Source organism: Bos taurus, chromosome 10 (assembly GCF_002263795.3).
Source record: "Bos taurus isolate L1 Dominette 01449 registration number 42190680 breed Hereford chromosome 10, ARS-UCD2.0, whole genome shotgun sequence".
Classification (NCBI taxonomy): domain Eukaryota; kingdom Metazoa; phylum Chordata; class Mammalia; order Artiodactyla; family Bovidae; genus Bos; species Bos taurus.
This window is the reverse complement of record NC_037337.1, coordinates 54,521,470-54,536,714: the sequence shown is the minus strand read 5'-3', so window position 1 is coordinate 54,536,714 and position 15,245 is coordinate 54,521,470. Positions and strand designations below refer to the sequence as shown.

Genomic DNA, 15,245 nt, shown 5'->3' with positions numbered 1-15,245 from the left:
AGATGGCTAGACACAGGGCACTAAGTGAGAGGAAGGCTAGGGAGGGCAGTCTTTCTGTGACATCCACCTTCGTGTTGAAGGTTGACACTGACTGGGCCAAATGCACAGGTGGGTGCCCCCACCTCCTTCCTCCGCACAGTGCCCATGTTCCTCTCTTGGTGCAGGGCCACCTTTTTAGATGGATCAGCCAATTCAAGGCCTTTTGAGCCTGTGAATTCCTTTGCTGGAACCCCCATAAAAGTGAAAAAAAAAACCCTACTTTTCAAAATTAATATATAGGCTGCCATTCAAAATCACAAACTGTTGGTAGAAAAAAAGTGAGGTGGCCGTTCCAACTATGGATGTGGAACACACACACACCCATTTGGAAGAAAGAGCCCAGGCAGGAGTGAAGGTGATGGTGGTGGGTAGGTGGCTAAGGGATAGAGGAGGCTCAAGGGGCTGGGAGCCTGGACATTTACATTTGGTTTAAAAAATAAGTGGGGACCATATAAGGAAGAGACCAACTCAAAGCAGTGAAAATGAAAGTCGCTCAGTAGTATCTAACTCTTTGCGACCCCATGAACTGCAGCCCACCAGGCTCCTCTGTCCATGGGATTCTCCAGGCAAGAATACTGGAGTGGGTAGCTGTTCCCTTCTCCAGGGGATCTTCCCAACCCAGAGTTCGAACCCAGGTGAGAGTTGAGTCAGAAAGAGGATGGAGGCTGGGAGACTAAAAGGCCTGAAGCTATGAAGTCTAAGCTGTAGTCAAGGTCATGTTTAGAGATGCTACCTAAGAGGCAGTGGATGGTTTGGCAGCCTGGAAAACAAGACTGAGAAGGGGGCTTACAAACTCCATCCTGGCTGCTGAGCCTGCCGACACGTGTACACACCCACCCATATGACCAGCTGTTGATGTAGCTTCATGTCTGGGGCAGAAACAGCTGCAAGACACATAGGCTGGGCACAGAGCAGAGGCCCCTGGATACCACAGTCCTGATCAGTATGCAATACATCCAGCCTGCACAGCACTTCACCTGCCAAGCCTAAACGCCACCCACAGCCATGTGGGGACTTGGCTTTCTCACTATGAGAGAGACAGTTCTCTGTCTTTTGTCTTTAAAGGGCCTACCTATCCCATTCTCCTCCCACAACCTCATCCCCCAGAGCCCCGATACTATGCTGGAGCAAACGTTCATATTCAGTGTTCCCAAAAAAAAAAAAAAAAGTTGCTGAGTCTTATATTTTTATTGAGGATTGAGGGGAGGGGCTAAAACTTACCACAGGAAGTGTAGGCTGTTCCTCAAAAGTATAGGCTTGTAAGCTGCCTCTTCTGCTGGAATGATTCTTATATATAAAAAAAGAACAATGATAACTTTAGGTCTCTGCTTTGTCTCTGAATGGCAGATAAGGTAGTGGGGTAGGTGTGATGGAGAAGAAAAACGAACACCCACTCCACCCACATGGAGATTCTCTCAGCCTCGCTCAGCACCAAATACCTTCCAAATTCCAGCTCACAATTCTCCACCTGAGTCCTAGACCGTCTCCTGGACACCTTTTCTTGAATGTCTAACAGAGAGCCCTTTATTGTGTTCAAAACTGGACTCAGTTTTTCCCTGTCCACACCCACTCAAATCCATTCCCTCTCAGGTATTCCTCATCTTCAGCGGGCAGCCTAGGAGGCCAGCAGCTGCCCCCCAGGCAGACAGCAGTCAGTTCCCTGAGTTCTCCCCTCCTGTCCCTTACGGCCAGGTCCGTCACCAGATCCTACACATTCTATTTCTTTGCAAGCTCTCAAATACATTTCCCTTGCACTTTAAAAAAAAATTTCAAGTTTTCATCACTTGTCATTTTGACTATTACTGTGGCAACATCCTAACAGATTTGACTGCTGCAAGTCTTTTTTGCTTAAATCTGCTCTCCATACCACGAGTTGCAGCCAGAGAGCATTCTGCAGCACAGATTTCATCGCCATTCTCTCACTCAGAGCCCTTCAATGACTTCTTCCGTCACTAGGGTAAAATCTACAGTACAGAACACAACGTGAATGAGCTTCCAGAAGAGCTCCAGTGAGCTTCCAGGGCTGACTCCAGCCCTCTTCCCTCACAAGCCACCCTCTGGACATTCAAGATTACTTGTTTCCTAGAAATCCAGTATTTTTTCTTTCCTGTGCTTTTACATGCATGCTGTTGTCACTTCCTGAAATAGTTTAGTTTTGTTACTTAATGACATTAACATTTATAATATATGTAGGACTTAATTCAGAGGAGCCACTGTAGGATTGTTTACAATAACAAAGAACTGTAAACAATCTGAAGTCCATCAAAGGAAACTAGAGAAACAGCTTAAGGGTTACTTGCACAAGGGAATGACGTTTGATTATTTTGTTGGTAGTGGTTATAAAAAAGAGCACCTCAATATTGACTGAAATGGTCCAATGTCTATGATACACTATGTAAAAAAAATAAGTTACCAAAAAGTGTGTGCAAGGTGATCTCAGGCTAAAAAACTGATATACAAATATGTGTGCATGCATCTTTATGCACACAGAAAATGTTTAAGACTATATATGCCAAACCACTTATACCCTGAGAAAACCATTAACTGAAAAAGATACATGTAGCCCACTGTTCATTGCAGCACCACTGACAATGGTAGGACGTGGAAGCAACCTAGACAACTGACAGATGAGTGGATAAAGAAGCTGTGGTACATATATGTAATGAAGTATTACTCAGCCATAACAGGAATGCATTTGAGTCAGTTCTAATGAGGTGGGTGAACCTAGAGCCTACCATACAGAGTGAAGTAAGTCAGAAAGAGAAAAACAAATATTGAATATTAACATGTATACATGGAATCTAGAAAGATGGTACTGATGAACCTATTTGCAAGGCAGCAACAGAGATGCACACACAGAGCACAGACTTGTGGGCATGAGGAGCAGGGGGAAGGAGAGGGCGGGACGAATGGAGAGAGTGGCATGGAAGCATACACTATCATATATCTAACAGACAGCAGTGGGATTTTGCTGTATGATTCAGGGAGCTCAAACTGGTGTTCTGTGACAACTGGGGAGGGGATAAAATGGGAGGTGGGAGGGAAGTTCAAGAGGGAGGGGACATATGTATACCTATGATTGATTCATGTTGATGTATGGCAGAAATCAACACAATATTGTAAAGCAATTACCCTTCAATTAGAAATAAATTAAAAACAAAAAAAAAGATATGGTGCATGTGTGTGTGTGTGTGTGTACACACACATAATGAAATATTACTCAACCATAAAAAAGAATAAAATAATGCCATTTGCAGCAACAGGGACAGACCTAGAGATTATCAAACTAAGTAAATGAGAAAAATACCATAGGATATCACTTACACATGGAATTTAAAATACAACACAAATGAACTTATCGACAAAACAGAAACAGAGTCATAAACATAGAGAACAGACTTGTGGTCGCCAAGGGTGAGGAGAATGGGGGAGGGATGGACCGGGAGTTTGGGATTAGCAGATGCAAACTATTAAATGTAGAATGGATAAACAAGAAGGTCCCACTGTACAGCACAGGAAACTATATCCAATATCCTGTGATAAACCATAATGGAAAACAATACGAAAAAGAATGTGTGTGTGTATATATATATATATATAAATGACTGAATCACTGTGCTGTACACCAGAAATTAATACAGCACTGTGAATCAACTATATTTCAATAAAATAAATTTAAAAAACAGTATATGCCAAACCATTAATGGCAATTGATGTAGCATATGTCAGAGGTAAGATGGAAAACTCAATTTTTATTTTATACACCTCAGTACTGTTTCAATTTTTAACCATGACCATACAATACTTTAAAAATAATAAATTAACTTTTTTGAATTAATATGCACATGGTAAGAAATTCAAAAGGTACAAAAGACATATGCTCTGCTCACCCTGTTTTTCTCTTCAGAGCTGAGCAAGGTTACCTAGTTTAGTTTTCAAGAAATATGATACACATATTTATTCTGTCATGTAAATAATTGTATAAATGGTAACACATCAAACATACTGCTCAGTACCTCAGTTTTCCACTGAGCAATATTTCTTTGTTCCATACAACATATGTATTCAAAGACACTTCATTCTTTTCAGTGACTGCATAGTATGCCATTGTATAGATGCCACCTATTACTTTAGTAATTAAAAAAATAAAAATAACAGGAAGAAAGAGAATAGGATGTCACCATCAAATCAATATAGCTTATCCTTTAAGTCTTTGACTGATCTTTCCCATTCCTCAAACAAAAACATGAAATGACATGAAAGGAAGATAGATGGATGGAAGAAAGGAGGGGAAGGGAGCAGGCAGGCCTATCTGCTCTTGGATAGTCACACAGGCATTTACATAGAACTGTCTACACTGAAGCATTATGAGAAAGGTACTAAAACAGAAGTCAGCAAATTTTTCTGTTAAGGTCCAGATAGTAAGTAGTTTTTGTTGACTATCTTGTCTCTTTTAATTTACTGTGAAAGCAGGCACAGGCAATACTTAAACAGATGGGTGAACTGTTTTAACCAGCATACAACCAGTATGTAGTCAGCCCTCCATATTTACTAATGGAATGGAAAGTGCAGAATTCCAAAAGGAAATGACCACAATATCCTTGGACACCTCTTTGTCTTCCATTGAAATGTCTCCTTTGATACAGATGAGAGAGTTAGCCACAAGGGTCCCATCAGGGCAGTGTTATGTTGGAATACTGGCTTCTGGACCCCAGAGGTAGCAAGTTTATAGTGGCTGCTGGAGTGAGAAGGTCATCTATCTCTTTGTTTAGTCAAAGTATATCAGCTCTTTTTCACATGTGTGTTGGTGACATGTGTGGTATCCCTGAAAAGGAGAAGAGTAACCCCAAGCACCCAGGACTTGGCCTGGCACTCATCAGCACAATTCAAGACAAAATCAAGACTACTTTGTAATCATGCCTAAACACAGCAAAACATGAACACTGTCCAAGCCACAAGATACCAAATATCTCCCTATATCCTGGCAGATACAAGTGACTGCTGCTTTTTGCTAATCATAGCTTTAGCCTTGCTACAGATAAGATTTAAGACATCACATCACAGAATTATCCCTGCTTCCTGATAGCATCCAATGTGAGGTCCTGCTTCCTTAAACCCTCCTGAAAATCGCCTAACACAAGTTGAAATCCTTTAAGTCTTTCATAACATACTATTACCGAGATGTTCATGGTTTGTATTCCCCTTGCTGAAATGAATAATAAACTCAACTTGTTCAATTACAAGTGTGTTCCTGATAGTCTGTGGCTGAGGGCATTGATTTATGTAATGGATATTTAGAGTCCAATGACCATGTGGATTTTCCACAACTCTGCTCCATACTGTTAGTGAGGATATTTGAAAATGGCCATACTGTAAAGTACAAAAGTCCCTTACACATTATTATGTGCAGTTTAAGACAATATTTTTCATCACAAGAAAAAAAAAAACGCGAGGTGTTATATATTAACTAAACTTACAATTTTGCAATACATAGATCAAATCATTATGTTGTACACCTTAAACTAACACAATGTATTATGTCAATTATATCTCAACAAAAATGGAGAAAAAAGACAACCTTTTATGTAAAGGTTAGATACTGAACGGAATAATGGATATGTGTGTGTGTGTGTGTGTGTGTGTGTGTGTGTGTGTGTGCAAGTGTGCATACTCAGTTGCTGCATCATGTCTGGTTCTTGCAACCCCATGAACTGTAGCCCACCAGGCTCCTCTGTCCATAGGATTTCCCAGGCAAGAATATTCCCAGGTTGCCATTTCCTTCTCCAGGGGATATTCCTGACCCAGGGATCAAATCCACATTTCCTGTATTGGCAGGCAGATTCCTGACCACTGAGCCACCAGGGAAGTCCACGTATATTTATATATAAAATACATATATAATATTTATATATAAAAATATAAAATCCTGAAGCTCCATCAAAATCTAAGAATCATCTTACTGAGTTGGATACTGGCTGGCCAGTGGCTGAATTTCCACCAACAGTGAGTCTGGCATTCAATTCTTCTGCAAGATGAGTCTGGACATCCAAGTTATTTGATGGTGGAGATGAAGGGAAGGCTTGATGGCCATACATGGTGGCTTCATCTTCTCTTATAATTTCCCAGTTCTAAAATGAACAGAAGCTTAAGCTACATACTTGAATCAATTGCTATAACATATGTCTACCAACAAGAACGAGAAAATGATTTCTACCTCAGAAGATTCTCGGTTGTCAACACTTTCTGTTTCCTCAGATATCTGCCTCCTGGTGGTAAATGCACGCTGGGCTTGCAGTTGAATGTTACCATTCTCAGCATCTGTTAGGTTGTCCCTGCATTAGAAATGTAAAAGCCATCATCCACGCCTGAAGAGAGTTAAAATGATAGCTAAAAATTCTGTGTTCATTTAGAAAGTATCCATATTAGATCAGAATTTATAGTTTGGGCCCAAAGGCTAGTTCAACATGCTCAGGTTAAGTTGTAGGCACAGCAGTACCTTCCAAGTACCTTATGGAGTTAAAAATTTTTGTGAAAATGTGTAACGTGCACAATATTTTCATTCATCACTGTACCTAGGAAAATGTCTCATGTGTATGGGCACTCAAAAATATTTGTTGAATGAATGAACACCTGAGTGTTGCATAAGTACTTTTATTACACTATTATTTAACCATGTTATTACAAGAGTAAAATCTGAAGTAGCTCTAGAAAGCTCATAAAACAGAAGCTTTTTAAGAGTTGCATATACACCTTCATGAATTAGAAAGTAACATTTTCCAGAACTGATCTTAAGCCAAGGGTCTACCCTCTAGTTTCCCATGCATGAATGCAGAAGGCAGAAGGAAAGACAGTATAAGGACACTATAATTAAAAACTTAATAGATTATAGATTAAATGGTATGTGTTTTTGATCATATACAGTAATGGGCCTGTTCTGAGAAAGGACAGTAGTAAAGGAGTGTCTGAATTTAGGAAAGGCATGGTAAATCAGACTGCATATCCTTTCCGCAGTCATTCATTAGTTATACTACTCTAGCTAGTCATGTTTAATATAGCCAGACCATAAGATCAAGAATTTTGTATAAGTATTTAATAACAAGATTACTGTTAATTTATCTAATACCATATACGCCCAGGATATTCAGAAGACCAATTCTTGCTGTACAACTGTAGTGGTCCTAAGGGAATGCCTCGTACATTTTCCCCCCAAATAAACGATTTTTGCTGGCTGAAAGCAACCTCAACCACAGTGAAAGAAATGTGATTCTGCTCAAGTCAGGCCTGCCACAATACAGGTATACAACAAGATGTTTCAGAATTTTATCATGCATTCAGTCTTGTAATCTGTATGCCATTCTACAGATCAATGCCTCTGTGACACAAAGCAGCTGGATCATCAACTTGCTTTGGAAGCATTTGAGATCAAAAAACATCTACAAAAGTGCTTGGGGATTTCCTTGGTTGTCCAGTGGTTAAGAATTCACCTTCAAATTGCAGGGACACAGGTTCAATCCTTGGTCAGGGAACTAAGATTCCACAAGCCGTGGGCAACGAAGCTGGTGTGGCACAAATAGAGAGGCCACACGCGGCATCTAGAGAAGCCTGAGCCCCAACTGCTGAGCCCACGTGCTCTACAGCCCTCACACTGGAAAAAGAGAAGCCTGTGTGTGCAGCAACGAAGACCCAACGCAGCCAAAAGTAAGAAAAAAAAGTGCTGAACCATGTGTGTGTGTTCAGTCGCTCAGTGTGTCTGACTCCTTGTGACCCCATGGACCGTAGCCCACCAGGGTCCTCTGTCCATGGTATTTTCCATGGCAAAAACAATGGAGCAGGTTGCCATTTCCTAGTCCAGGGGATCTTCCCGACCCAGGGACTGAAACCACATCTCTTGCATCTCCTTCACTGGCAGGCAGATTCTTTACCACTAGTGCCACATGGAAAGCCCCATTTATAAAAACCAGTCTGATGATAATAAAAGAAAAATATCACTGAGGAGACATAAATCAGAATACCTGAAAGGCCATTCTGTCCTTGATTCAGATACATCAGAAATTATGTACACATTGACCAGACTGGCAAATGGGTGTTTAACAAAAGAACTTATTATTGGGTCCTTTATATTTTATAAAAATTTCTGTTTTAAAAACACTGTGCTGTAGAAATCAACTTCTCATTATATTTTAGTAACAAACTAAAAAATCTCCAAGATTTTCCACCTCAGTCTAGAAAGAAAAATGTTCCTTTTGTGGCTATATAATTATTTAAAACAGAAATAACTGACAATTCATTAATATTAAAGAAGCAATCAGAAGGGTGATATTTGTAATTCAAATACTTTTTAATACTATCAAATCATTTTAAGAAAGAAACATCTAAGATAGCACTTTTTATGCCCAATGCCATAAAAAAAAATCCTAGTATTCTTACAGTCTTTGGATTCCCATACTATTATGAATCCATTTGAGTCATGACTTCATAATGGAAATCAGTGGTCAAAATGTATTCAGATTACAAACACAAAAGTCACCAGCACATACTGAAGGGTTGGTCTTTTCCACTGTGTTCTTCTAGATTCATGGTTTACATAGTAGGTCCTTCCAAGGATATCCTGTCTCTCTTCCCATCCTGGAGGTAGAGGAGAAGGTTCCTGTTGCTGCTGCAAATGGCAAGCAGCATCTGGTTGGTCCAAAACTACCCAGCCAGGCTGAAAAACAGAATGGTGACAATTAAGTTTATGCTTAATTTTTTTTAACCGTATAAATTAATGCCACTAGCACCACCTGGAAAGCCCATAAATTATGCTAAGGAAATTTTAAGAGATTGAGCATACCCAGTTTCAAAAACTACGCAGACAGAATGAGCACACTGTCAACTTTTAACACCTAACAGGAATATCTGATGATAATGAAGTTTGTTTGTTTCTTTGTTTGTTTTCAAAATGATAACACTTAGATTTTGCTTGAAAAAATTTAATTTTTTTTGAAAAAATTTAAAACATGTCTAATAGGAGAAAAAGGACTTGGAAAACTTTAAAATAAACAGCATTGGAAGACACTAAGAAATGGAGAAGCATAGTTCAACCTCACACTATTCTCTAAAATATAAACAGGGATCGTGTCTTATTGGGCATTGTCTCTCTCAGAGAGAAAGCACCTTGTTAATGGTGGAAGTAAATAACTCTCTGAAACTTGAAAAAAATTGCTGTATGAAGGTCAAACATGTAGAGGCATGATAGGGAAGGGCGAATGATTTAGAAATGGTGATTGAAAAGACATTATGATTCTCTGGTCTGACTTTTCTCTTTCTCCTCTGGACCATGGAATGGCATTTTGGTCAAGTCATAAAACAGCCAGAGAAAGAAAGTTTTGTTTTGTTTATATGCTAGGAAGGCACTGGAAATTTCCTCTGAGACTAGCAAGCGGCAAACATACAAAAAAACCTTAGCTAGAGTAGTTAGAGTAAGGAATTATTTGAAAAAAGTAGCAAGGGTTAATGACATGATTTTATACAAGAAACCTCAAAACAGAGAAGGCAGTCAGTAAAAGGTTCTGCTAAACACCGATATGGTTAGGAAGCATAAATAAACTAGCAATGAAAACTTTAAAATTCTCCTAAAAGGTACACGAGAGAAGACCTGAGTGAATGAAAAGACAATGTGATCTTGGCTAGGGAGATTTAATCTCACAAAGACATCAATTCTCCCCAAGTTAATTTATAAAGTTGCCAAGATTTAAATAAGACTACATCATGGATTTTTAATATAACATGACAAAGCCATTTTCAAGTTCAAATAGAAACAAAAACAAGCAAAAATAATCAGCACAATTCCAAAAAAGATGAGTGAAGATAAACTTTATCAGATAAAACATAACATAAACCACAATTAATTAATAGAATTGGAAAGCTAAGAAAGAGAATCCAATTTATAGAATTCAGTATATGATACAGGCATTTCAAATCTGTAGGAAGATAAGCAAATCACTTAGGAAAAAAAGGGAAAAATTATTTGCACTGCTACCTCATACCTTATAACCAGAATGTTACAGATTGAGCAATACTTAAAATGTTACAAAGTAAAACCAAAATGTATTAGAACAAATCTAGGGATATTAAAAAAGTATATTCTAGGAGTAAAAAACCATTAAGTATGACATCAAACCCAGATGGCCTGAAAGAGGCTGAGTGATTTGATTATAATCCCCCAAATTTGTACATGGCAAAAACTACTAAATAAAAGTAAAAAAAAAAAAAAAAGAGAGAGAGAGAGAGAGAGACAAACTGGGGAACATATTTGGTACCATAATAATAGGTAAAAAATAATTTCCTTAATATATAGAGTCTTTTTTTTCTGCCTAGACATTGGGGATCTAGTACTGGAGGACTGCTGTGCCAGCCAGGTGATGGTTTAGAAGACAGAAGAGAATTCTTCCCTCTTGGAAGGTGGGGTCTGAACAGGAAGGGTCAGGGAGACCTTGGGAAGAAAACAATTGTTTTCTGGCAGCAGACAGAACAGGATAAGGCTGAAGCAGGGTTGATCTTTGGCTAGTGCCAAGGAGAGGGTTATAGACTGAGGTGGAATGGAAGGTGAGGCATAGGAGAGAGGAAGACAGACAAAATTATTCCAGGAAAAGACATATGGATGGGAAGTAAAACAGATTCCTTCTATTTCTCCTTCTTTATTTTCTTTTTATTTCTTCGATAGGAACTGACATCTTGCTAATTTTGTTTCTTTTTATTGCCAGGAACTCCATTCTTTCTCTCTTCCCTCTACTTTTTCTCTCCATTGATGTTTACCTTCCTTCTCTCTCTCACTTTCTTTCCCTTAAATGATTATGATAGAAGATCTATATATCTAAAAATCAGTCTGTACATATCAAATCACATTTTATTTCTCTGGTCTCAATTTTAAAAGCATGTGAGTTGAATTTTTATATTTCACTCTCTTGGAAAAAAAGGACCAATTTTTAAAAATATGGTCACTGATTATTTTTCTGCAGATTAATAAAATTTATTAATAAATAGGTCCTCACTACTGCTGTAGAAGATTATAAAAATATTCAGAGCTTGGAAAATGGTACCAAAAATATTTCTTTAGAATCTTCTTAAAAGATTTCTCTATTAAAGGTTTTTTTTAATTGAATTTATGTTACTCAAGTAAACTTCTGGAGGGGAAAAAAACTAATTTAATTAAGGGCCTATTTTTTTAAAAACCTGTTTCAGTTTGAGAAGAAGTATAGTTATCCATTTGTTTACCCATTTCTAAATATAAACATTGTTTAGAAAGAATGGGTTTTCATTTTCAGTATAGAATGCCTCCCTATTAAACATGTATCAGCTAATATTCTTCACAAAATAATTTTCTAAGGATCAATGTATGTTATTTATTTACTAACCTCAAAGCTAACATGCAACCACCCACAATTTAACAGTCAAAGATGGTCAAAAAGAAAGCATTCAGAGGTACAGCAAATACAGTAGTAGTAACCACATAAAATACATAGAGCTAAACCTAAAGTTACAAGGGGTACAAAAAAAATACTACATAATTATGTACTACAGTCACACCTTACTAAACTTTATCCTACCAGGGTATACACTGCCTAAGAGTGAGCCTCTTTTGAAAATGACAACTGTTTTCTTTAAATGGTAGGATTTTATATATTCAGTCACAAACCAGATGTCAAAGACAAGACTTCTCTGGTCATTAGCTACACAGAAGATAAATAAGCACAGATTCATGTGTTTGAATTCCTAGGGCCTTTCATAAATAAACTCCTACATGTTTACATCTACTGAAATTATAAGGTGGATTCTGAGGGAATTCAAAGTTGAGACATGAGACCACAAAATGAAGCGAAGCAGCTCTACCCACAGAAACTGAACTGTGAATAAGGTACCTGTGATACATGCGTGTGGGCAAAACTTGGAGCAGGTTACCAAATAATGAAATGCTGTTAGAAATTTTTTAAGTTACTAAATAAAGAATTTTCTTTCTTTATAGCAGACATCCTTCATTTCAAACAGAATTCCATTATTCAGGTTTCCCTGTGCACTAAAATGCCAGTTAGAGAGAAAATTCTACTCAATAAATTCCTAAATTAAAAAAAAAAAAGATTATTATATGACACATCAAAGAAAAACTAAAAAGAAAAAAAAAAGGTATCAAATAAGGGCATTAGACATGAGAGAGGATATTACGTTTCTTTGGTCACCAGAGTAATAAGGCTAACTATTTAAAGAAAAAAGTTTTTTCTTTCTGTTGTTATAGATTCCCCCACAAAGTAAAATCTCATCAGTGCATATAAAAAAAATTCCCAGGAATCTTTGTCGCAAAAGCACTGCTTGTTATCAAACTTTCTCAAGATGTTTGGGTGTGTGATGCAAAGCCCAGCCCTGGGGAAGGGTCCCTCATCCTGACAGTCCTTCTGGAGACTTTAGCAGACCCTTAATCAAAAAAGCATGACTACTGAGGAAGAGGCACACACACAACCCCTCCAAAGCAAACTGATGCCACAACAAAGGGTGCTTTCAGTCAATGTGGTTAGAATAAGGTGCTACCTTCTGATGATAATGTTTGTTAAGTGGGAACCTCAAGAGGCAAATGTTTTTGTTCCCTTTTCAGATCACAAATTTTTTGTGCTGGAAGAAACCCTAAGGGTAGCAGTACATCCTGTCACTCTGCAAAGGAAGAACCTGAAGTCCAGAGAGGGTTGAGACTCACATGGTCACTCAGCTCATAAGTGGTAGAGCTTGCGACTAGGAGGGTTCCAAATCCCTGTCCAATTCTATTCCAAATACATGTTCTCTGCCTCTTCTTCACTTATCCCAAAGGTAGGTGGCTCTGCCCAAATCCTTGACTGGACTTCCTTTTATCCTATCACCCATGAAGATGGTTAACTTCTTTTGGCCTCCAATAAATGTGGCTTTTTATTAGATCACTTATATATTTTTTTTTTCTCTCTCTCTCTTAGTCTCCTTTTCTATGAGCCCTCCCACACCCACCCCAACCATGATAGGAAAAGTAACAGGAATTACATTTCATAAAGAAGTTCCTAAGTAGCATCTTCAAATTTTCCATATATTTAACTTTAAAACAATAAATTGTGTTCTTACTTTAATAGAGGGGGCACATGACATGTTTTTAGAAAACTCTGAAAAACTACAAACAGTTAATGACTTAATTACAACAAATGCTTTCATTTATAAACATTGTAATCTCTATTCCTTAAGCTTTAAGAATGCCATCAGTAATGGCCATTCATTTCACAGAAATATCCTTAGAGGAAAGAAATGTTTAACAAATTCTTGGGTAAAATAAACAAATGTCTAGGGAAGTAATTTTTATTGCACACATTTAACTTTATTAAGCAGTTATTTTTTCTTTAGAGTATAGTAAAATAAGAAATTGGATATTTTTCTTCTTAGTTTAACCAAATATTTATAAAATCTCACCTCTAATTCCTCAGCCTGTTCTGTGTTATCGTCTTCTGAGCCACTGGTTTTAGGTAAGTAAGTCATTTTTAATCTCAGATAACCTTTAACTCTTGATTTGTGACTGTAGAAAGAAAATAATAATTCATACAACTTTAACACTAGGAAGAAAACCATTCATTCAATAAGAGTTCATTGAACATCTACTAGCTTACTAGGAGAGATTCAAGACAAGTTTCAATGCAGAAGAAAAAGGAATAGATGGTGGAGAAAAAGAAACATCCATAAATAAATAATTGTTATGAGATAAATAAGGAACTATGGAAGTTTAAGTGAAAGATCACAGAGATCTTGAAAGAGAAGCTGGCATCTGGGTTGGGCTAGAAGACTGGGGAGGATTTTGATCTATGGCAGTCAGGGAAAGGCATAAGAGTAGAGAAGAGGGCAAAAATAAGGAAATAGATGGGAAACCAGGGGTGCAGTTAAGGAAATGGAAGTAGCTGAGGTTGGCTGAATTACAGGGTATATAAAGGAGGTGGGAATGGTCCAGCTGATGAGGTCTAAGTGAAGTAGAACTTTTAGATTTTATTTTGCATAGAATTTGGAGGATAGGGAAAGGCATCCTCACAGATGTGCTTTAGGGATAATAATCTAGCCATGTTGTATAATAGAAAAGTAGAGAGCAAGGTCAGGTAACTATCTGAAACCTAATGTCTTTGACAGCTGTTTGAATCTGTCATATATTAATTTATCTAATCTACTTTCATACTGTATCTCATACCACCTCTTAGAAAAATGAGTTGTCTAAGTTAAGGGTTGCTTCCCAGAGTAGTAATATTTAATTAAAAAAATTTTTTAATTTATTTTTGCCACACCCACAGCATGTGGGATCTTAGTTCCCTGACCAGGGATCAAACCCATGCCCTCTGCATTGGGAGCATGGAGTCTTAACCATGGACCACCAGAGAAGTCCCCTCATTCATTTTTTTTTTTTTTTTAAAACCTGTCTTTCTTAAGCTTCTAACTTAAGACCTAACTCTGTCTATTGCCCCCACCAATTCTATAATAGCATCCTGTTTACTTAGGAAATCCTTGCTTGTCATAGCTTTCTATATTGGTTTTCTGGATAATTTTTATAGATTTCAGTTATATAATAAGACATAAGGGTCCTAATTTTTCCTCCTGTCTTCAAGAGGTACTCCCCTATGCCTCTCTTAATCTTTTTAGTTGTTCTTCTCTACACAGTTCTCATGGATTTGGAAAGTATCCTTCCCTGACTGGTCAGTAAGCCCCCAGTGCTTATTTCCAGATCACTAATGTGACTCGTGTCTCCATAGTTAAGGGGGTATGAACACTCTATGACTTTTTATAAAAGATAGATACAGAAAACTTACTCAGGTAATATTTTATAGGAGGGTTTCTCTACAATGATAGGTTTTATTACGTTTTTCCAACTAGATAATAAGCCTGTGGGTTTAAATTTATTGATGTTCAAAAATAATCTAATAATGTATTTGGATAAAACTCTTTCTGCACTTGCAGCAATACCAGTGCAGACAGAAGATGTAAACTGTTATAGTGTTTTAAAGATAAAGACACCAGAAAGCATTCAACAAATTGAAAAGCAGGTTATTAGGGCAACCAAATAAGAGAAGAACTAGTTAGTTATTCTTGGTATACAGATGTCACAATCAATTCAAAATTAAAGCAAGAAAAAGGACTCACATTGCACAACTTCTACAGAAATTAAATGTGACTTTAGACAGTAAATATGA

General features: G+C 37.6%; 1 protein-coding gene across 2 annotated transcripts in view; it reads right to left on the bottom strand.

Moving 5' to 3' along the window:
- NEDD4 (NEDD4 E3 ubiquitin protein ligase) overlaps positions 1-15,245 on the bottom strand; it is a 144,459-nt gene that overhangs the window by 34,021 nt on the left and 95,193 nt on the right. For both annotated transcript variants that reach the window (XM_003586572.6, XM_010809316.4), the window contains 5 exons: positions 13,492-13,594; positions 8,577-8,743; positions 6,254-6,371; positions 6,000-6,167; positions 1,261-1,326 (listed from right to left, as the gene is read on the bottom strand). In XM_003586572.6, coding sequence (XP_003586620.1) covers positions 1,261-1,326; positions 6,000-6,167; positions 6,254-6,371; positions 8,577-8,743; positions 13,492-13,594 — 622 coding nt within the window. The remainder of the gene's footprint in view (positions 1-1,260; positions 1,327-5,999; positions 6,168-6,253; positions 6,372-8,576; positions 8,744-13,491; positions 13,595-15,245) is intronic.